Raw genomic sequence first — 24,946 nt, forward strand, 5'->3', positions numbered from 1 at the left:
AGATGTTGAAATTATAATTTTAACAATTTTTGTCACAAGAAAACTGACACAAATCCAAAAAAACTGAATATACTAATTCTGATTTTCGCAAAAAAAGTTACACTATCGTTATTGCTTCGTAAAATTTACTACTCACCCTAATTATCATGGAAACGACCGGGGATCCTTTCAAGTCTGAACTTGCCCAATAACTGATGTCTCGAAAAAGGAATTTACGGGAAATCACGTCTGGTTATGTGATACCGTCTACACGGGAATCTCGAAAAACGGTTTGGCGGTCGTAAAATTTACGAAGCGACAGTATCCCAGGGTTAAGATGGATAAATAATTTTATTAAAAGAGGGACGGGGGGGGGGGAGGTTATGTTATAGTTCTGGTAAATTTGCCCTTTTTTGTCTCGTAATTTGGGGATTGAGTTGAAAAAAAAACTCGGGGAATGTTTTGATTGGGGTGTGTATGTGGTAAGTTGACTTCGAACCTAGTGTTTGTTGGGGGGAGGGAGCAAAAAAATTTCCACCCAGTCCTCACGAAAGTGTATACGCTACGTGTGTTTTTTTTTTCTTTTCTTTTTTTTTCTTTTTTTTTAGCCTGTTGTCCGACAGGCTAAAAAGAATAGCCTTAAATTCAACATCACTTAATAGATAATATAATGACTACTTCGGACTTAATGGTATTGGCCAACGTTTTATGCACCGGTACTTGCCGGTATCGCATTGTTGTTTGCATGGAATACTTCGAGTTTGTATGTCTCAAGAAGTGTTTCTAATTTCGAATCTAATTTTTGAGGTTCCAAAATAAAGATAGAACAAACAAAGCCACCCCCCCCTCTCTCTCTATCTTTCTTTCCATTCCCTTTACGTTTCTTTGATCCTTTAAAAGTAGTTTTTATTGTCCTACATTTTTCTTTAAAGAAGTTCTATCGGCTCAGTAGTTCAAACTCTCCATTCCGCTTACTCGTCTTTGCTTCTTTTAAAGTAGTTCAATAGAATGGATATAGTTTTTCTAAATTCATTTTCTTTTTTTTTATCTATATGCTTATTGTACTCCACTTATTCTGATTTCCGCTCCTCTCTATTATCATATTCAAGCTGTCTTTTTTGTGTGTTTTTGTGCATCAACTCATTGATTTTTCTTGATAAGGTCTCGAAGAAAAAGCAAACGCTTGCACAATGTTGGTATGCTATGCCCGTGAACTAAAAGGTGCTTTTGCTCCTCACGTTGAGCAAGTTGTCAAACTCATGGTACCGATGCTTAAATTTTATTTTCATGACGGTGTCAGGACAGCTGCAGCTGAGAGCCTGCCCTTCTTACTTGAATGTGCCAAAGCAAGGGGTCTTCAGTATCTTCAGGTAAGGCTATACCCATTTATTAGATTGGTTTAATAAACTACACAAAAAATATCTACTTGTACAAACATTCACTACAATCTTGTATGCAATTTTCGGCGTTTCTGAGACAGATTAGACTATCCATTTTCTTGTCAAATGAGTTATTATAGACCTTTTTTGGCTCAAATAATTGGGAAGTGCTATTTTTTGTTGTTTTGGCTGTATTTAGTGTAAGTGTTGTCTAATTTACTAAAAATATTTTCTTATAAAACCTTAAGTGAAATCTGGTGGTGAAATGTTTTTGTAAAAATGGCCAATTCAGATTGGAATAGGTCCTACTGCTTTCTTTCTAAGGAAGAAATATAATAATTTCATATCATTTTGCCATTGCATGGGTATATCCAAAACGACTTTCACTATTTTTGTTAACGGCATGAAAATGCATAAACTTGCATGGAATTTTCTCTCCTCCTCTGTGAAACTCTGGAGTCAGTTGAAGGATTTCACCTTATTTTTCTCTTTTGTTATGGTTTGGAACTCTATGGATGGCTCAAATTTGCACACTGTTCTCTCAACCGTGTAATGACTGCTACTTTTAAAAATTTAACTTTTTCCTATGTTTCAAGGATACAACTCTCCAACGTTTCCTTCGTTTTGAGAATAGAACTCTCAACGTTTCCTCCGTTTTGAGAATAGAACTCTCAACGTTTCCTTTGTTTTGAGAATATAAATCTCAACGTTTCCTTCGTTTTGAGAATAGAACTCTCAACGTTTCCTTTGTTTTGAGAATAGAACTCTCAACGTTTCCTTTGTTTTGAGAATAGAACTCTCAACGTTTCCTTCGTTTTGAGAATAGAACTCTCAACGTTTCCTTCGTTTTGAGAATAGAACTGTCAACGTTTCCTTTGTTTTGAGAATAGAACTCTCAACGTTTATGAGAGATCATTATTTTATTGATCACATTGCAGTAGCTATTAATAGTGAGGCTCAATCGGTGTAGGTTTTGAGTAATGTTTTAGAAGAAGCCCTGTGTGGTTCAATTAACTGAAGTTAAATAACAAATTAGCTGAATTTAATTAGCAAATTTTTTGTTAAGTGTGGTTGCTTTGACTATATGGCGGACTATAGCCCATCCTCAATATGATTTTAATAATCTTGATATTCAGCTAGTGCTAACTAAGGTGAATCAGGATTATTCATCGAACTTTTATCCGATTCTTTTGATGTATCTATTGGTTTCAAAATTCCGTTTTCTAGAGTTTCGGTTACCACTGAGTCGGGTCGCTCCTTACTTACAGTTCGTTACCACGAACTGTTTGAAAGAAACTTTCACTATGAGATTTCACTAACACTGGGATTTTGCGTGTGCTAATTTGAGCCAATTAAATTTTTCATAGGATTTTCTGATTGACTGAAAATTCTATGGAAATATCCGATTGGGTCAAATTAGTGATAGGTAATCTTGGTATTAGTAAAATGTCATTGTTAATGGGCCTTAGTAGACACAATTTCGGCATAAATCAGTTTGTTTTTAGAAGAGGCATAAGAGTTCAAAACACACGTGGTGTTTTCCTCGATGATATTGAACGGCACCGTTTTACTAAGAAAAGTGTTTGCTTGTTTGTGCTTGTTATTTCTTCATTCTTCTGTTTTACTTGTACTTCTACGGAGTGGTGTCAACCTTGTCATTTATTCTTGCTGATGGCATTCGTATCAGGATTTTGATGCTTTTTGCATTTTCGGACGCATCTAGCTGAACTTATTCCATTAAAAAGAGGGGCTAAACGTGGATTTGATTCCATCTGTATTCAATAATGTTATTTGAACAGCCATTGTAAATACTCCTCTTTCCTGATGGATCGGCTCATTGATATCAGCCATCTTTTCTTTTGCCCACGATATAGTCTTGTACGCTGAAGATCCTGAATCGCTTCGATTGGCTGGTCTTCGCTTTGCTTCTAACCTTTCTGTTCTAATCACATCTAGTCTTTCAGCCGTACTTTTTTCGTTAGAGGTTAAACAAATTCTATGTTGGTTAATCGAAATGCTGGTGGAAGTCTATTCTTGTTGGGTCATCTTTAATGGGAGGTACAGATGCCTGGAGGTATCTAGGGCTGCCCTTCAGTACATCTATGAAAGACCCGAAACCTTACCGCGCCATAGCCATGCCATAATAAAGAGGTTGTCTGAGAAGACTTGATTCACTGTGTTTACTCCCCAAATATTTTTTATTACGTGGATTCGGAAGCTTGAACAAGATCCTCCTCTGAATCACATTCATATGTAAATAGTATTGGATTTCTTTGGAGGGGTTTTCATTTCGCTTAAGTGAATTTTCTGTGTAAAGTTTTGTAATTGGCAAAGTTTTTTTTTAAATTTATAATGTTGTTTTATTGTTTGTGTGCTTTTGTTGTTTTTCTTTCCCTTCATTTGCTCCTCTATCAGTACTTTTATTGTTTTGTAAGGAGGGTAAAGGTTAACAATGATTGTAATAATAATGTAATACGTTAAGGGGAGAGTAAGGGGTGTGACGCCCTTTTCTACAAGGTAATTTGCTCTTTTTGAAGCTTCTATGCTAGCGCTGTTGTTCGGAACGTTTGCTATAATATTATTGATGTAATATTATAATATTGCTCAACTACAAGTGAAAAGGTGTATCTGACAGGTACTTGTATTTCCTTGGCATTTTCAGTTTGTCGGATGAATGATTATTCAAATAGCTTCTTTAGTTGCTATATGAAATAGCAGAAGTAACTGAGGCAACAAATCCCCCGCCCCCCCCTCCTCCTTATGGGCTCTGCTGCGATACTTGTTAAACTATTGATTCGGGAGTATGAGAAACTAATAAAGAAAAGGGAAACAACAATTATCTATTCGTCACCTGAAAGCGGTTTTGCCGAAAATAGCCTTTTTTGGTGAAACTGAGTTACAAACGCTATCTTGTGTAAAAAAAAATCATCTTTCGAATGGTCTAATTGACATTGCTGTAAGACGTCTCTAACTGCCTGTATTTTGCAGTTCTCCTTTGCCGAATCGCATATTTTTCGATTTCTTTAAAGCGGTTTTGCCGAATCGCATACGGGATTATAGCATGGTCCATTTTGCCGAAAAGTGCTGATTTGCTGAACGCGACCTTGGATAAGAAGAAGACGATCTTTCATATCTTAGTGAATCCTGTGAATAAAAGTAAAGAAGAGGATCTCGCATACATAAGAAAGCACATTTAAAACTTCCCAATCATTGAATCTCATTACTGTCGTGCCAAAACCAACAGAAAGTTCCTCAACCCTTCACTCAATATAAGCAAAATACATTCATTGTATGAAAATAAGTGTGTGGAAGATGGTAAGTTGCCTCTCAAGGAACACATATACAGAAAACTTTTCAATTGTGAATTTAATCTTGCATTTCATGTTCCTAAAACTGACAAATGTCATGTTTGTGAAGAAAAAGGGTGGCTGGAAAAAATGGTACTGAATCATCTGAGGAGGTCAAAACCTCTCATGCAAAACATGTGAAAGGAAAACTAGAGAGCAAAGAAGAAAGAGATAAGGACAGGGCTTCGGATGATCCGGTATTGTGTTTTGATATGGAAAAGTTTTTTCTTTGCCAAAAAGGGAAGATTAACTGCTATTCTTACCTTTCGCAGACAGACAGGAGAACTAATCAAGAAAGTTTATTGTTGTTTGTGGTCAAAATGTCTTGCTGGTAGAAGTGGAAATGATATTGCCAGTGATAAGTAATTGCCATCCTTGATAAGGTTTTTACTACCTATCCTGACATCAGAAACTTGATTAAATGGTAAGATTCATGTGTGCCTCAAAATCGTAATCAAATAATGAGCTACATGATGCAAGACATCCTGAAGAAGCATTAACACGTCCAGAGTATAACGATGAAGTATTCTGAGCCTTGCCATTCAGCGACTTAGGAGGTCGATGCTGTTCACAGCGTCATTGAGAGGTCTTTGAAGCGCAATGAAGTCTTTTCGCTACTAGACTTGACAAGAGAAACTTTTGATTGTTCGACCCCGTGATTCGCTTGGTCATTATTCAAATGACCAAGCAGAAGTTTTTGATTACGCCAAAACGTCCAAATACTATAAATATAGCTTATTGCTTATAGCTAAGGTGAAATTATTACAGTTTAAGCAAGGAGTATGCAAAAGGGTGTTCTACAAAACTTTGTTTGCAGATACTACTCCTTCTACAGCGTTGATTGCACCAGAGGCTAGCCCAAGGAAACCATTGGCCAATGTGTCAACAGTGAATGTTGTGGAAAGGTTGCTGTCTCCTGTACCTTCAAGTACAGTAGTTGGGTTGCCAACAGCAAATATAAAAGACGTAGAATCGCTTTACCTTTTCATGATATTAGTAGATGTGGCATATGTGAAAAGTCTTATTAGAAGTTGTAACAGAGCTGAGGTACCTAATGCTTAGGCTGAAATTACAGCATGTCCCGAAGCAGCATCTGTCGTTAATGCTCCGAAGGTTTAAACCAGAAATTGTTTATCATCCAGTTAATTGACAAAATTCAAATTTGTCTATCAGATGAAATACGTTTTGCCGAAAGTTGCAATTCCAATTCATGCTGAGCCAATTCCGTTTTGCCGTATCTTACCTGTGTTCGGGAATTTTTAGGTGGTTTTACTGAAACTGATATTCATTCCATTTTATTCTCAAGAAAAGCTCATCTTAGGCCAATAAAAACAAGCACAACAATATAAGCGATTTTTCTTCTTAATTTTGAAACAAAGATCGTCGCTCTAGCTATAGCCGATTCTGAGATAACAATGTCAAAATTTTCAAACTCGTTTTTCTCCGGTTTTTGGAAAAACAGATTCGGCAAAACCGATTTCAGGTGACGTATTGTCACCCACCAAAATCATAAAAAGTATGTTAAACTAGACAAGTCACTATTAGAAAGATTTCATCATAGCTCTCAATTCTATCTTAAGAAAGCCAGATATAAGTTGTTGGCTGAATGCTAATTTTCATGCTAGATACTCAAAAATAAATATTTATTTTTCTTCTAGGAGATGTGGTCATTCATTTGTATAGATCTTTTGAAAGCGATTAGCAGTGAGCCAGAAAAGGAGGTTTTATCTGAGGAGCTTCACTCATTGGCCAAGTGTGTTGAAACCTTGGGTGCTGGATGCTTAGACGAAAGTGCTATGCTTGAAGTGTCCAACATTCTTAATAAGTTGTTAAATGAACATTTTGAAAATGCCCAAGAAAGGCAGAATAAGAGGAAAGACGAAGATTATGATGAAGTACGTTTTTTCTTTCTCTTATTAATTATATAACAGGTCCTCTAATTGGTAAGACACAACTCATGGTCAATTTTTCTATTACGCTGAAATCGGCTCATGTTTTTTTTTTTTTTTTTTTTTTTTTTTTTTTTTTTTTTTTTTTGTATATATATATATATATATATTTCATAAAAAGTATTGCCAATACTTTTTATGAAAACCAATTTTCATAAAAAGTATTGAGAAAAAGAAATGCAGAAATATAATTAAAAATTTTGTGGTATGGTAAGAAGGCATAACAGGGAATGATGATTCACTGGCAGTATATGGGATTCCTATCAATGCCAATTGGGGTTTGAGGTTGAACTAACCTGTGATATAATCGAAGTGCAGTTGAATCTAATGATACCAATTGTTGAGACCCAGTTTGGTACTTGGTGAGGAATAGCTTTTTGTCCTGGCAGTTGGCTGTTGAGTTTTTTGCTCCAGTCCTGACCCTGTATAATAGCCTTCTTACGAACATACCTCCATTCGTATGGTTTTTGCTAGTGTGTAAATCCTGGAACTACAGTGTGCATGCTAAATATGGCTCGGTCAGTGCCTTTTCTGTGAAATTTTCTGTGCATTTACGAACGAGCTATTTGAGCATAAATAATCTATGGGGTCCCTTTTTGCGGATATCCTGACAACACTTTGAAGGACCTCTCTCAGTAATAAATAAAAATAGGAGAAGGAAAGATAAAATTAAAACACATGAAACTAACAGAGCAAAGAAAATAATAGATGAAAAATAAAATAAAAAAAGGTGAGAAAATGAGGATTTTGTCAGCCAGTGGCAACACATGAAGACGGAGAACAAGCAAATATTTCGACAAGGACCTCCGCCAAGTTGCTCTCAGTGCTAAACAAAAAGAAAAAAACAACGAAAATCTAACCTTTCGAAGTTTACCCGACAACGACACAACAGACACTAAATAAAAACCAGGTAGGAATCAATGAAACAGAATTTACCAAGATGATTGAGCCAAAATCTTTTGCCTTGCAATAGCCTTAGCTGGTCTACAGTTTTGGTTTTGATTTGATTTGCAAATAGGTTCTCTCTCTCTTTCTCTCTCTCTCTCTCTATATATATATATATATATATATATATATATATATATATATATATATATATTATTCTGTTTTGTAACAACAATTTTTTTTCATGTTCGTCATTCTTTTTTACAAGTACATTTCTCATCATTACTTTTTTCCGGCATACGAAAGGGTATATTCCATAATTTTAATCTGGGTATAGCTCGGAGCTTTCTGCAGATTTTACCAAGAACAAACTCGTAAATCGAACTGTTTAAAAATTCAGAGGGGATGTAGGTTTTACGGAGATTCAAATAGACATTCGGGACATTTGAGTTTCTAAATCTCATGTTATCCTTCGGCTATCCAATGATGGCTGAATGATTTTTTTCAGAAACAATATTTAACAACATATCTGGTAATATTCTAAGATCTCGTACTAGAGTTTAATTAATCATAACTGTACCCGGGAAGGAATACGACATTTTCTCCTAAGATTATTTGAAGGACTTAATCCTACTTGGCAAATTTGACTTCTTTTATGGTTTGAAACTCCTTCCCTGCCCTGGGAAAAATCACGGGGTGGTTCCTAAATGTTAAATTTAAACATTGTACAACGATTGGTTCACTGCTCCTCTTTAAATACATTACAACAATTTTATAGAATACAATGTATTAAAAAAAGACAAATGACAAATTAAATGAAAAATGTATTTAAAAAAAGAAAATAAAAAAAATATTAAAATATAAAATATTACAAAATGTGGATATATAAAATATGAAGTAAATTTTTTCTTAACTTTAAAAAATAGAAGAAATAAATACTAATTTTTATATGTATATTTACTTATAAAAAATGTAATTTACTTAAAAAATATAAAAGTATAATTTTTTTGCTTTTTTCAAAAAATATAAATGATCCAGTTTCAATATCAGCAAAAAAAGGTCAGTGTGCCCTTTATTATTGCTACAAACTAACCATCTCATTATGTAAACAGAAAATAAATATGCCTGCTCTGTAGCGTAAATTCTAGGTAATTGTTTGTGGGTTGGTACAGAGTGTGTCTCACTCAGTCAGTTTGGTAAGTCTTTGGCTCACTTTTTATTGCAACAGAGTTTAACTCACTACAGGAAATAGCATTCGAATATAGTTGATCCAGCTTCAATATGACAAAAAGAAGTATGTATAAAAATGGCAACTCTGTTTGAAGATATCATTATTTCCTGAATGCGTACAGCAAATATGCTTGTGGTGATGTCAATTCCTGTTCGATAACGTTTATTAATTCCTGGGATGGTACGGAGTTCGTCCAGAAATAATTGCCTCGTCGTGAAAGTTTCTAATAGTTAAGTGTATTTACAAAAATCACCTGTCAAAAAAATCTCAAAGAGTATTGTCCGGTTTTCTCTTCAGACAATAGCTAGCTCATTGCAATTTTCCATATTGCACTTCCAATTTAGAAAATAGTTTGTATGTTGACTCTAGCGGGTACTCTCATGAAGATCTAAAAAAATCTTTCCTCCCTCCCCCTTCCCCCTCCCCCCATAACAGGAAGTGGAGTGCTTGTAGAAACAGGGTGCACTACTTTGCCAGTTTGATAATAGTTCATAGATTCCCCTTGTATTACTACAAAGTGTATCACCTTATAGTAAATAGCACTTGAATGTGATGGGTTCAGCTTCATTGTTGATAAAAACGAACATCAGGGAAGTTTCAACTCAATCCCCCAACTGTAAGACAAAATAGGGTAGACTTGCCAATGCTACATAGAAAATGAAAAATGCTCGCTTGGCCTTAGGTTTTAGGTACCTGTTGTGTAACGCCCATAGATAGTTTTCAGAGCTGAAGACTAGTGTTCGGCTGAAAGTCAACGACGTAACAAACCTTATATGCGGTTACTCCACCAATGAAGAGCATTCATCCCATGTCTTATCAAACACTTTTCTTGACTTTAGAAAACGAGCAAATTTTTCAAGGAGTGAGGGGCTTAATTGTCAGTGTATTTAACCAGTGAGTGGCTAAATATATCGTAAATTGTGTTATTGCGGATTTGTAATAGGGTTTCGTCTAATTTTGCACAATTTATCCAAGTTGTGCAAGAGGCAGCGTTTCCAAATTCCAAATTATGTTGAAATGTCGGGTATATTGATCTGGCCTATTCACTAAAATTAGTTTTATTTGCCATATTGACTGAAGGAGTGATTCAAGTTTTCAGTGATTCAGTCCAATAAACTTTCTAATATCTCGAATTGTGTAGTTATGGGTTTGTAGTGGGTTTTCGTCCAATTTTCCACAGTTTATCCAAGTTGTATAAGAGGCAGCGTTTTTTTTCATGTCGTTATAAATTTACCATCAAATTTTGTTGGTATTTCGGGTTATTAACCTGGCCTAATTATTAAAAGTAGTTTTAGTTACCATTTTGACTGAAGGAGTGATTCAAGTTTTCAGAGTAGATGGTAGCCCTTATACCTTATAGTCCAATAAACTTTTGAATTTTAATATTTTGAATTGTGTAGTTATGGGTTTGTGGTGGGTTTTCGTTTAATTTTCCACAATTTATTCAAGTCATATAAGAGGCAGCGTTTTTTCATATCGTTTTAAATTTGCCATCCAATTTGGTTGGAATTTCGGGTTATTGATCTGGCGTATTCATTAAAAGTAGTTTTATTTACCATATTGACTACAGAGTTGTTTTGTCATTTAAAACAAATTATAATACCGCTGCAAAACACATCGAGCTCAGCAGATCAAATTTCAACAGACCTATTCTTTTAGTGTGACTTGGTTTAATGCTTTAATTTGTGCTTGAATAGATTGTTGAAGAGCAGTTGGTTGGAGAAGATGACGAAGATGTTTTCCAATTGAGCAAGATTAGTGATGTTATCCATGCATTAATGCTTACCTACAAAACCTCGTTTTTCCCAGTCTTTGATGGGCTGGTACACCATTTTGTCAAACTTTTGGTAAGTGAATTGTTTTTCTCTTGAAATTTATTAACAACAATTTCACCAATACTTCTGTAGTGAATTGTCAATTTGAGAGTCTTGAAAGTAAACAAATATCTTACGTTTCCGAAACGCTTACAACTTGCTATAACCACCTATCTAGCAAAATGCTTTCCCTCTTCTTGTCTTTATTGAGACAGAAGATTTTTTTTCATGAATTGTGCTTGGCTTTCGAGCTAAACCTTCATCAGAGTACCCCTCTTGAATTTTGCCCATTTGGCTCTTGATTCTGGTTTGATTCTTGCCGGGGTATTTTTGGACGTTGAAAAAGATTTCTACTTATTTTAATTCCCTATGGTGTAGTTTGGTTTGATTGATATGTAAACTCGTTCTTCATTGTTCTTTACTTCTTAGGTTGTATTCTGTTGCGTGTTTATGTGTTTTTTCTTTTTTCTTTATTTACTCTTCTGGCAGCATTTTAATGTTTGTAAAAAGGGTAAAAATAAATTATTATACTTATTAATTAATTGATTATAAATTGTATTTATTTATATTATAAATTATTGATTCAAGTCAGAATTGGACTGCGAGTTTGACGGTGAATTTGTCCTATCTCAGTCTGTGGTCGCGAGAAGTTTGGCATACTTTTTAAGTAACTAATTGGAGCCAAAAAAAGGTAACCAAGTATTGTATGTAACATGAGGGTGATTATGTAGATGATTATGTAATATGAGGGTTAAGCAAAAGAAACGAAGTAAAAGTGTCTTGTGGTAGCTGCTTCCCTTCTTCGACACTAAATTGGTATAATATACATTTAGGCATAATATTAGAGATCAGATAAAAGAAGTAAACTAAGACATCGGTGAAAAATTCTGTTTTAATACCTTTGGCTCTTAATGTTTCTTGTTTTTTTGTTTTTTTTTTTAGAAATGGGCAGTATCTTATCTAATATTTTTACATTATCTTATCCTAATATTATCTTATCTAGTATATTTTTTTGTGACAAACTCATTTGTCGTTTTCAGACTTGTTCCTATAATTGTAAGCGGTAAATGCTAACAGTGTTGGAAATTTTGTATACCGGTCCGAAATGAAAGTACCTACTTTTTTTTTTTTTTATACTTGTGGTTAATGTATGGATTTTTTAATAATTAAGCTGCTTTTTACAATCATACGTGTGCGTCTAATTTGACTGTTATTGCTAGGTATTCTAAATTGGAAAAAAAAATCTTTTAAGTATGCTGCATTTAGACCCCGGCGCCGCTCCGGCGTATCGACCGAACGCCGCCGACAAGAGGCCCGATCGAACGCCGCCGAAGTGTCGCAACGCCACCGGCGCTCCGCAGGTGCGCCGCCGCCGGCAAAGGCGGCGGCGTTCGGTCGACTTTAAATTAATTTTGCGGCAATTCTTTATTGCGTCAACCGCAAAGTCGGAGCTTTTCCTTCTCGTGTGGTTTAGTATTTCGATTTTCCTGATTAGCAATCAAGCAGGGCTTCCACTATCCCCGAAGTTTTGGTATATTCCCGGAAATCTATGCGTCAACCCGAAAAAAATTGATTCCCCGAAAATCACCCGATCATGGTGCCCCCCTAGCGATTTATCACCAGTGACTTTCCCTGCCAAATATTACTTTGAATACCATAATTCTTCACTACTCTCTGGTTCGTTAATTTTCGTCTTTTGTTGCTTTGCATAAAAACCAGACAGATGCAATATGCAATTGCAGTGCAAATATTGCAATATACACAGTTTTTCATATGTTGACAAAAAAGTATCGTCTTTATGAAATGAGTTTAAATCATTTCGAATCTAGTTTCCCACTTGCAATTCATTACATCATTCGTAGTCAGGAATTTTATTTTCAAGTTGAATAGAATTATAGAACGCAACATTTGCTACAGTTTGATTTTGAAATTGATAGCAGAAAGATCGTTTCTAGAGCTGAATTGTAAGTTTGCAGATTTTTGTTTTCTTTTGCGGTTTTCAGATAAGATTTTCTTAATTTTGGATACTAAATTGTTGAACGCCTGATATATTAAAGAAAATACAATCTTTTGTCTGAAAAATATTCTCCCCCCCCCAAAAAAAAAAAAACTTCTATTGAGACAAAATTTAGCTATAGACTAAGCTATGTACAAGGTTGGGGAATTAAAGATTGAAACGGAAGTTACCCCAAAAATATTATTAATAAAAAAATTTTAAATTTTTGCCAACAGGGGGGGGGGGGTAGGGGGCTATCATTTTAAAATGATAATACCTCATTTTTTATATTGAAAGCAGGGATGCCAAAAAGATATTTATTTTTTTTTCATTTAAAACGGAGATGGAAGAAAATACTATCAAATTCCCTGGGAAACCATTAAAATATTTTGATAGACCCATGGCCCCCCATTGGGACTTGTTCATTGTCTTTGGTATTTTGCGATTTCTCATAGGCTACTGGCCTAAACTAACTTTTGTTTGTGTTACCTTTTAATTGGATTATTTTGATGATATTAAGTACCACAGCAATTCTATGACTCAATTTTCCAATAATTTGAGATAAATGAGAATAATTTCGCCTTTTTTCTTCTTGTCTTCGTACCCCTTTACTCATACCCTTAATTTTTTTCAAGGAACACTAAGCTGTTTAACATTATTTCGCGTGTTTGTTTGAACCATATAGTGACCTAGTTAATTATTAAATAAATTATTTTTTTAACGTAAAGCTGAGATGGTATCCTAGCAAGGAGGTATCCAGAGGGGGGGGGGGGGGGGGTAGGGAGGTATTACATTTAAATGATAATATCTCGAAATTTTTTTAATGAAAGCAGGGATGGAAAAAAGTTATTTTTTTTTTAATTTAAAGCAGAGAAGGCATCCTATCGAGGTGGTATACAGATGCGGGGGGGGGGAGCTATCGTATTTAAATGATAATATCTCGATTTTTTTTTAAAGCAGGAATACCAATAAGTTAATTATTCTTTTTTTATTTAAAATAGAGACGGTATCCTGTCAAGATGATGGTATCCCGAGGGGGGGGGGCATATTGAGCTATTATATTTAAGTGATAGTACCTTGATTTTTTTTATTGAAAGTAGGGATGCCAAAAAGCTATTTTTTTAATTTAAAGTAGAGACGGTATCCAGAGGTGGGGGCATAGGGAGTTGTTATATTTAAGTGATAGTACTTGGATTTTTTTTTTTTTTTTATTTAAAGCAGGGATGCCAAAAAGTTATTTTTTTTTTTAATTTAAAGCAGAGCCGGTATACTATCAAGGTGGTTTCCAGAGGGGGGGGGGGGGGGCAGGGAATTATTATATTCAAATAATGATATCTTGAATTTTCTTATTGAAAGTAGCCTCAGTCCACACAAAGTGGATAAGTTGATTTTTATTCATGACAATTATAGCCACATCCCGCAGTTAGAATAGACTTCCAGGCTTGACTGAAGGAATTTTTTTCGACCAGTTGACCCCTAGATTTTTTTTTACCTTTTTTATGCACATGCTAATATTTGGACTTTTATTAGTATACCAGCTTACCCGTCACGCGTTGCCACGATCTTAAAAGAAAGGAAATTCAATGGGAATACCCCTAAGGAAAATTTCTAAACGTTCACTGTCTTAGTTAAAAGTTTTTAACGTCATAATGTTTTCATTTTAGTTTAATTATAATTGAGAAACATATTCGAATCATACAAGATTACGTTGAATTGCTATGCATGCTCTTCGAAAAGCTGTTCAATTTTCTGATGTCGTCCATTATATAAATTCATTTAAGTTCGACCAAGCTAATTGGTTGAGACTGGCACATTGATTGGAAATTATCTTTCATTTTCCTTACTGTACCGAGGAGGATCACCTCCACTTCGTCATTTGGAACTGATGTTTGATTATTTTTTAAGGGGGAATTTTAAGTCATTCTATCCAAAACGATTATCATTGATTTTGGAAAAAAATTGGTAGGACAGGTTGATATGTTTTTGTCTTTTACATATATTTCTGCTGGCAATTGTATGTTCTTCTGTGTATTGTAAATATTGTTTTATGTTTTATGTATGGTATATTTCGACAGTTGGATAATGTTTTGAAATATGAATCATTACTTGTAAATTAAAGAAGGAAGAAGCCAAGCAAAAATACTCCGTACAACATATTTGTCCAACCCCTATGATAATTTAAAAATTAGCAAGATTTTCGTGAGTTATACTTTATGTATTTTTTTTAAATTGTTATTAAAACCTGTTTTTAATGCAAGGAAAGGTTTTTAGGAATCTAAAAGAACAAAAAAAAAAAAAAACGATCAATATCAAACTCGCCCATTTCAAAGGTGACAACACAGATATTGGCAAAGGGCATTATGAAAAAATTAAGCTTCTAAGTTCAAACTTATATTCAAAGTTTTTACCCAGATAACTGACGAATTTTGTGATACAGTATTTGAAGTTTTGTATACAATAGGCCTAATGCTCAATGAAAAAAACTACTAATTTTGATAATTATTTATGTTAAGAATATATAGCTAATAGACATTTCAACTATCATACAAGGATTCTGAAACGCCATATCCAATTCGTTTCTACCAGATTTCTATTTCTCTTGATGAATAACGAAGAAAATAAGCTTCCAGCCAGTGACTTGTGAATTTTTCAACTCATGATTCGGCTCGAATTTGTTGTAAATTTAAGCTGTGATTAGAGAAAGACTGATGAAAACATTAATGTTTGCGGTCAACATTGATCGCGCCGGCGGCGCGCCGCTGACATCTTACCGGTGGCGTGGCGTGCTGTTTTTGGCCCTGCCGCCGCCGGTTTTCCCTCATCGGCGCGGCGCCGGGGTCTAGCTGCATTTATTAATATCAAATATTTTTGTTTTGTTTTCTTTTGGGTTGGGGGGGGGGGGGTCAATGGCTGATGATTAATGGGTATCGAAAATAATTCGCATTATAATACGGAACAAGAGCAGTTATAAATCTTCTTTCTTTTTATTCCAACTGGTGTTGTCTTGGGTAGCTTATTTGTCAACTTTACTTTATAATTGAAGTTGATACTGAATTTGTCAATTCTGTCCCTTTTCTATCAGAATTTACGTAAGAGGGGAGGGGGAGAAGGAGGAGCATTGAGCTTTATACCCCCCCCCCCTCCCTGAAATGTTGATATGCCCATGGATAACCCTATAATTTCTCAAATTGTGGATATAATTTGGGTATTATTGGTGTTTTTTCGAAGCCATCGACTCCTTTTCCTACCCCCAAAAGAGGCCCCCTCTTGATTGCTGATTCCTATTTCGCTCAAATTGTTTTCACGGTATATATTTCAGAGTCCAGAAAGACCATGGCCAGATCATCAGTGGGCATTGTGTGTTTTTGACGACATAATTGAACACGGTGGGCCTGAATGTGTCCGGTACCAAGACGCTTTCCTTCGACCAATGCTTGTATATACAGCAGATCAACAGCCAGAAGTGCGACAGGCAGCTGCTTATGGTCTTGGTGTTCTTGGGATGTATGCTGGGGCCACTTTTGCAGGTATGTTATCTTATTTTGCCTGTTAAGAGGCTGTGATTTCGTTGTTTTCCCTCGCGTCAGTGGCCAGATTTACCAGTAATCCCATAGTATAACGTTTTTGATTGACGACAGTGGATAATGGCAATGAATCAGATTAATTTTTGACGACTTTTATTTAGGAATGAATGGTGCTGGCCATCCGCTTATGAAGAAAGTTCAGGGTTATCTTCTTTTTACTTCTTCTTTTTCTTCTTTTATGTTAAATTTGTGCATGTGCTTCTTGACCAGACTAATTTTCTCATTATTATCTTAAGCAGAAAACTCAGTCATAGTTGTGGCGACCGGTCGAATGGACGCTAGCCATTCAGTATTAGGCAATCTGTCATAAGCTAAGAGTCTTGCCCAGGGTCAGACTTTAGCAGGTCTGACCAAGAAGGTTGCAAGATTGGTATTTGATAAGAGACAAACGATGTGAAGGGAGAATACCAAAGGCAGTACAGACGTGGTATAATGCCACTCTGTTTCAGGGGCTATCCAACTACCCAAGCTTCCATAGATAGTTTCTGGAATTTTGCACCGCTGAATTGAGATAAAACATCTTGCCGTTGGTCAATGTACTAAGATTAATGCTTATTTAGACAGCAAAGTATATTGCCTATGGTCAGGTTTATTTAGCTTTCTTGACTCCTTTCTGATGATTAGGATGAACCAAGAACAATTGAAAAGTGAGTTAGCCTTGTTCTGGCATGATTCTGGAATTTACCAAAAGAGTCTCAGAATAAGCAAAAACTTTGAAGGTATTTACGAAGTTGCATGCCAATTGGTATTGCCACTTATGTGGAAAATGTTTGTGTTGGTATAGTTATTCTATGCCGCCGTGGCTAAAGAGGGATAATTTTTTGAAATCTGTTAAGAGCAGTTTGTTTTCATCTTCGACTGACGAGTAACTCGAAAGCCACAACCCCTAACTCGAGCCATGTACTAGTAGCATTGAAAACGATCCAGCTGACAAAAGTGAAAAAAAAACTGACAAAAAACTGTATTTCGTAAGTTGATTGGAAGCTGGAGACATTTCGGTTTTAAGTGACACACATCCCGTACCGATTTTAGTTGCCACTTGTTAGTAATACATAATCGAAATCAGGGCCTAGCATTATTATTGGATTTCGATTAAATCTTAGAAATTGCTTATAAAATGTTCAATGATATGACTAAAATAGTGTGGTTCTAGAACAGAATGTTTTTGGTATCGTTAAATTTTGCGTCATATCGTATGACTCTTATAGTTTTTATCTGCCCTAGTCGTGTCTCCAAAAAAAAATTCTTACAGGACCATATGTTTATATTCGATTTTAATATTTTCTCTTGGGTTTTTTGGTTTGTTTGTATTGTTTATTAACATTTTAAAAATAAATTCTGGGCATTATGGTAAAATAAAATGATGCCATAAATGGTATTTCGTGCCATTTAATTTTATTTCATATTAAAAAGGATTTAAGTATGCTGAACAAAGCAAATAAATAAGTATGAAGTCAAACAGAGTATTTTCTGTAAGAACCATTGTCAAGCAACTAGTCATAAAATTAGAGCGATTTATATTTCAAACTTTACTACTATTTTGCGTCGATAGGAAAACAAAGTGATAATACTATGCTCAAGTATTGATTTTTTTAATGTTTACTGTTATTATCTCATTATATTACTGTTATTTACTGTTAACTATTTCAAGCTTTTGTATAGAGGAGAATTTCAAAGGAGGGGAAAAGCGACAAATTTGAGCCCTGCTTTACTAAAATCACAATTTAAACAAGGTATATTTACATGGCTTCGTAGCGTAGGGGTTATAACGTCTATTTGACACAGTAGATTTCAAATCCGATCCCGGATGAATTACTATTTTATTCTGATACATTTCTGCTTCCGTGGTCTTGAACGTTGTTAAGCGGCTGGGGAAAGTCAAGGGGTTTTTTTTGGAGGGGGTGGGTATTTGTTTGGTAGAGTATTGTGTATTTTTATTGTAGGTAAAGTAACATTAAGAAGCACGAAAAATAGGGACGCTGTTCCAAGAGCATATAATAAACTGCTATACATTTTCCCGAGCAACGTTGGGCAGTTTGAGCTTGTAATATTATGAAATAGGATTTTTTACGCTAAGTCATTAAGTATGTATTTATGTCTATTTATAGGTGCTTGTGCAGAAGCGATGCCACAATTGGTTAAAATCATTACTGCACCTGATTCGAGGAACGTTGAAAATGTTAATGCCACAGAAAACGCCATTGCTGCCGTTACTAAGATTTTGAAGCACAACAGTCAAGCTATCAATGTTACCGAAATTCTCCCTCATTGGTGAGTATTTGTCTTTGAATACCATTTCAGACGAGAATTGATAATATAGTCTTTTATGGACTTGGTCTCAAATTATCATTTGAGAATGTCTGAAAAAAAACGTCTCATTGTCAATGCCAGCACAATTTCCTATATTTTACTTTTATATTGCCTATTGTCGTACTTTGTGGATTCTGTGCACCTGTATGTCTTTCCAACTGATCCTACTGAAATAAATTCAGATTCAGATTAGAGTGTGTCTGATTTCAAGGGGAGGAGGATCTCTATTTTAATCTTATGTCAATTATTACGCTAATTAATCGCTAATTAATTATTATGCTAACTATTATGCTGATTAATCTTGTTACCGAGATTAATTCCATTCTGAAAGGATCAACTATTGAGTTGATTTATTTTCTTATTTGTATCTACGATCTACGAATGTATCTACGACCGGTTACTAAAAAATAATTAAATGATGTGGTAAAAGTATACGAAATAGTGCTGCGGGGTCTGATTTAATGTCAATGAAGGTATTTAAGGCAGTTTTTCCTGTCGTATGGCACCAAATTTTGTGCCTGATTAATGAAAGTTTTAAGAATGGTTTATATTCTGAGTGGCTTATAGGTGCTAGGGTGATCCCTTTATTTAAAGGAGGAGAGAAGAATAATGTAAATAATTATAGGTCGATACCCCTCCTTTCTGTTATAGCGATGTTATTAGAGAAATTTATAAATATTAGAATATCTGAGTTTTTGGAAAATAGATTGTTTTCTCACCTAATCAATTTGGTTTTCAGAAATGGATGTCTACGGAACAGGTAGTTTTAATGTTGACTACGTTTGTAAATGATGATATGAGTGGTAGGGCATAGTATGTAGAAATGTCTGGAGTTAAGTCGAGTGAAAGAGAAGTTGAATTTGGTGTGCCCCAGGGTTCTGTTTTAGGCCCCCTTTAGTTCCTAGTATATATAAATGACTTGAGCTTTTCTGTAATGAGTTTGATAAATGATTAACTGAGCTTTTCAAGGTTTATATACTATTTCTATGGTTATCCTTCCCAGTTTTGCTGATGACGCCCATTCTACTCTGGCAGCAAAGGCTTCAGCTCATTTAATAGAAATAATGAAAAGAGATATACTATGCATAGATAAGTGGATGAGAGTAAATAAATTTTTATTAGATCATAATAAATCAGGGTTTCTTATGTGTAGTAGGTCTTCTAAATATTACCCTTGGATCACTAATGTATAAATAGATAATTATGTAGTCAAGTGTACCAATAATATCAGATATTTTGATGTTATTGTTGATGAATGCCTTAGTTTTAAAAATCATATATCTTTTATTAGTAGTAAAATTGCAAGAATTGTTGGAATATTAAGAAAGTTAAAGAACGTATTCCCGAATTATGTGATGAGAATAATTTATTTCTCTTTAGTCCACCCGTATTGGGTTTATTGTGTGAGTATATGGTCTAGTACGTTTTCTATCCACTTGAAGCAACTACGTGTGATGCAGAACATGGCACTCCGAGTGTTGACCGGAGATAGTAAAGAAACATCAGTTGAATCCCAATATGCACAGTTAAATATTATCCCTCTGTCAGGTCTAAGAAAAGTTTATCATGCTTTATTCATGTATAAGTATTATTCCAAATTAGTTCCTAAGTGTTTCCTAAATTTACTTATTTCTGGTGATGAAATACACAATTATCCTACGCGATATGCTAATAAAGTGAGGATACCTCAAGTCGTTAGAACTAGATCTTTATTTTCAATACGTCATATTGGGCCAAATGTTTGGAATAATTTGCCCGAATTTTTGAAAAATTCAGCAAATGTGGGTGTTTTCGGGAAAGATCTTTAAACAGTTTGTCACCAGTTGTATGATTTTTGAAAAATTGTTAAATTGTATTTCTTTCCCGCCAACAAAAAAAAAAAACGTTTAATGCAATTAATTTGTTTAATTGTTGATCGGAAAACAAGGGTTTTTTGAGTGTGTTGGTTGGTGGAATGAATTTTTGTTTGGAAGGGTTGTGTGACCTGGAGTAGGACAAATGAAGATTTTTTTTTTTTTTTTCCTTTCTTTTTTTTCTTTTCTCTTCTTCTCTTTTTTAAAGTTAATTCCTATGTTTAAGAGGTTACTCCAAGCAAACGAAAGCTTACAGAGTGTTAATTGTTTTGTTGTATTGCTTTTTTTGCTTTCTTTTAAGTATTTTCTTTACGTATTTTGTTGTGTATTTTTTGGAATAAACCCGCTATCAATCATTTGGGTTTCACGAGAAAAAACACAAATATATAATTATTCGAAACCTAATATTTATCAAATTCAAGTTTAAATAAAGTTGGATAAATCTGTATTTACAATTTGATAGATGTCATATTTTCAACGAGATAAAGTTGTTTTTGCTGCTCAAATTATCTCAATAATTCCCAATATCAGGTCTCAATTAATATAAAAAAAAATGGGATTGATCATGCATCTTTTTATTTTAAAAATCGCTTTGGAATGTCAATAAATGCGTGAAACGAATTTTTTTCTGGAGCTTAGAAATTTCGTGGAAGGCAGGTTAGGGTTGGCTGCTATTATTTCAAGCAAAGCTGTATCCAGCCTGGATAATCCAGGGTGAGTGGTTATTAGTCCCCAAAGCTGCGCCGCCGGAAATTCGAAGCCCCGAATTATTTTCTGAGACTATTGAGAAGCAAATATAATGTAAAATCTAATGTTTAATGGTGAAATTTTGAACGGTGAAATGGTGAACATGCAAAATTTTGGATCCTCTCAGAACATTATATATCTACTCATCAACCATGGAATTTAGATTATCATTCACTTGTTTCTATCCTCTTCGCTACAATATAGTATTTTCTAATTAAAATGAGATTTGTATATATGGAAGCATGTACAAAGTGGAAGAACTAAAGTTATATGAAAAAATTCTTTGTCTTCCTAACAACCTTGACGAAAAAGCTTTGATATAGAATAGGTTCTTGATGCTGATGCTCAGTTGCCCATTTTTCAGGTTGCTGATCACCTGCCTCATATTTTACCAAAATATAAACAATACAGGTCCTTAAAACGAAATTTGCCCACAAGATGGAATGCAACATATAGTATGATGCAAAGTATTATTCAATACCAAGACCCTCTGACAAGTATTTTGTGTAAAATTGGGAAGCCCTACCTTGCTATAGATGATGAGGAACATGAACTGATGCGTGACCTTTGCTCTCTACTGTCAATTTTTTTCTATTACAGTCGAGGCCATTGAGGGAGAATTCTCTCCCACCCTAAATATTGCTCTGCTCTGTTGGGGCCTCCTGAAAGGTCACCTTGAGGAGCAACCTAATGATAGTAGCTTTATTTTGCTTCTGATAGAAAGGATAAAAAAAAAAACAAGTTTTATTTTCGCTTCCCATCTCATGGTGTCAGCTGCACTTTTGGACTTCAAAACATTCAATATCAGTACAAAAAATTGATGAGCATCTGAACCTTCTGATGGTTCACTGACAAGAAGGAAATTCTTGTTCAAAATGGTTAAGATCCTAGTGCTAGAGACTGACATAAGACACTTTATCCCATCCCCTGTGGATCGAATTTGTCCAATCAATAATCCAAGCTCCTCCAGCTCAACTTATGGTGAGTATTCTGGTGCAGTAGAAAGCGTTTGTAGAAAGAGGTGATGGCCCTCGAAAAGCTTGAAAAGGAGGCTGTAATCTCTGGTGCTTTCAGTGGATCAACTACCCCAATCAGTTGTGTGAATATGGTTAATGGATTTTCTCAGGAGAGTAGAAACTCTAAATCTCCTCATGATCATACATAAAAAAAAGGAGACTGCTTGATCAGATAAATGTGTGAGAGCAATGAAGCAGAACAGAATAAAAATGATGATGTGATTGTCGATTTATATCTGGCCTTGGCAGCCCATGCCAGAAGATGATCCTGTCCTAGTTGATGCAATCAATCAAACCATTTCCTTCTGAGAAATATATTCTGTTCAGTTGTCATGGATTGTAGCTTTGGCAAGAAAGTTATATCGCTGCCGGCAACAAGTGCCGGAGCAGAAAGGGTTTTCAGTGGTGTAGGACTAATTGTCACGGCTATGCGTTCTATGTTGGCTCCACACCGTGTAAACAAGCTTAATTTTTATACATGGTAACTGCAAGCTCGTCAAAGCTTTAAAGGAAAGTGCTTGAATTTATTTCTAGCTAATTGTTTTGAATTTTTAATTCTGGCTCCTTAAACTGCCTGAGAATTGATCAAATAGGGAATCTCAAACTTAATTCAAATTAAATTCTGAAATTTAAAGCCAGAATTAAAAATTCAATAATATATTATATCATATTCAATAATATAATTATAAAGAATGATTTTCTTTATAAGATGTTGCCTCTTTTTATATAAGAGATTTTCTTTACAAAATGTTGCTTCTTTTTCTACTTACACCTGGGAACAAACTGTTCTAAAAAAACAGCATGCTAACTTCTGAAAATTAGCTATGCAAAAAAAAAAAAAAAAAAAAAAAAAATATTAAATCCTACACGATAAAGTATAACTTTGATCGTTTGATATGCTTACCCGCCATGTTCAAGTACGTCCACGACCACAGTACCTTAATTATTGAGATGGAAAAGGACAAAAAATAAGCTCTTTCATTCTCAAAGGAGTTGGTTTAAATATTTAATTTTAAAACTTTTATTATATCAGTCCTAAGTGAGAGGATTCAATCTTGGAGCAATGAAAAATAATAGCTTCAGTAACGTAGAGAATGAGGGGTAGGGTAGTCAAAGAAGTGGAATGCAGGTTGCAAGACCAGGAAATTATAACATAAAGTAAGATATGCACATCAGATTCCATTGATGTTTCATAAATTAGCCATGGATTTATGGTGCAAGAAAATTTTATTAATTGACGTTTTAGAGCTTAATTTGAATGAAATTTTAAATTGCCTATTTTGTCGCATTCATTCAATTATAAGGCAGTTTTGTCGATCATTTGGATTAAAAGAATATTTTTGAGAAGTTAAGATTGATGTTTCGTCCTTATTTTGTCCGAGGTTTGGTCATGGTATTAAAGCTAAAAAGGAGTTGTGGACCGGATTCCGATTAAGTTTCCAAAACTTTTTAAAAATAGCCAAAAAACACCTAAAAATAGAGCAAACGCCGATCAATTGACGGCGTGCCGCCACCGGGGCAATTGTATCCTCCGCCGCCGATTTTTATTTTGTCACGGCTTCTGGGTCTAGGGGTTATATTGTTTGACCCCCCCCCCCCGAAATTTTTAGTTATTTACCCCCCAGGAGATCGCACCTAAGGATATTTGGAGCTTTGAGGGGAGTGGGCTGGTAGTCCAAAAGCAGAAACCCGTTAGGTGTACATGAAAATTTCTGAAATCTCGTCAACATAATAGTAGACGTGTAATTTTTTAGTCACCTGGAAATTCATACGTCATCTATATCATACGTACCTTAGAAAACTCGGGCTCTTTTTTTCAGAAAGGATAACCCGTTTTCAGTATTTAGTTCTTCCCAAAATTGTTTAACTTCATATTTTTATAAAAAGGATTTCTTGATTCAAGGTTATCTTGGCTACCAGTTTACGAAGACGAGGATGAAGCCCCTTACGTGTATAGTTATCTTTGTGATTTGATAGAAAGCAACAATCAAGTAATCCTTGGGCCAAATAATAGCAACTTGCCTAGACTTGTCTCCATTATTGGTGAAGTTTTTAGTCGTGAAACATTGGAGAAGGAATCTGAACCTTATAAAAGGCTCCTAGGGATTATTATACAATTACAGGCAAGTTTTTTTTTTACCAAAAGAGTCTTTTTTGCTAAATCACTGTTTCTTTACTTTTTTCATGTTTAATTTTAAAACGTAATTTCTGCAAAAAACAAGAATTTTATTTTGGATTTTCGGCACAATATCAACAGAAGCTCTAGCTTAATGACGGCTGAAATTGATGTTTGTAGAAAAAAATTAAAGTAAAGAAGACAGTATATTACTAAAATATTTAAAGATGAAAGCGCTAATTTAGTAATCTCTTGTTTTGCAACTTAAAAAGGCTTATTTTGGAAAAAAAAAAAAAATCAGAAATCGAAGATTTATGAAATGGACGATCCTATGAAAAAGAAGATTTTCTGTTTTTCGACTGTTTGAATTCTTTTAGACCGTGTTGTGAAGTTGCCTACTCATAGTGAGTAACTATAATACACATGGACCGAGGGAAGAAATTTTTTTTGAGGTGGTATATAAGTGAGGAACGAGTGGATATTTTATTAAGTGATAAAATATTTATGGGGATTAAGAAGTTAAAAAAGTTTCTGGGTACAGTTTGGCACATAGGGACTATTTTTGGTAATCTATTTATAAATTATATTGGATATAAATGTGTGTTTGCTTATAATTTTTATGTTGTTGTATTTTTGTAATTAACCATTTTTTCTATCGTTAATAAATATCATAACATGGATAAGATATACCAGAATGAACTATTTCAGTTTATATATATATATATATATACTAAATGTTA

General features: G+C 34.6%; 1 protein-coding gene across 1 annotated transcript in view; it reads left to right on the forward strand.

The window, feature by feature from the left end:
* The window catches only part of Karybeta3 (karyopherin beta 3), a 120,968-nt gene that overhangs the window by 93,407 nt on the left and 2,615 nt on the right, over positions 1-24,946 (forward strand). The window contains exons 10-15 of the mRNA XM_089104450.1: positions 1,141-1,349; positions 6,364-6,600; positions 10,468-10,617; positions 15,900-16,107; positions 18,273-18,435; positions 23,994-24,213. Coding sequence (XP_088960576.1) covers positions 1,141-1,349; positions 6,364-6,600; positions 10,468-10,617; positions 15,900-16,107; positions 18,273-18,435; positions 23,994-24,213 — 1,187 coding nt within the window. The remainder of the gene's footprint in view (positions 1-1,140; positions 1,350-6,363; positions 6,601-10,467; positions 10,618-15,899; positions 16,108-18,272; positions 18,436-23,993; positions 24,214-24,946) is intronic.

The sequence above is a fragment of the Artemia sp. Qi Xiang Cuo genome, chromosome 18 (assembly GCF_049724085.1).
Source record: "Artemia sp. Qi Xiang Cuo chromosome 18, ASM4972408v1, whole genome shotgun sequence".
Lineage (NCBI taxonomy): Eukaryota > Metazoa > Arthropoda > Branchiopoda > Anostraca > Artemiidae > Artemia > Artemia sp. Qi Xiang Cuo.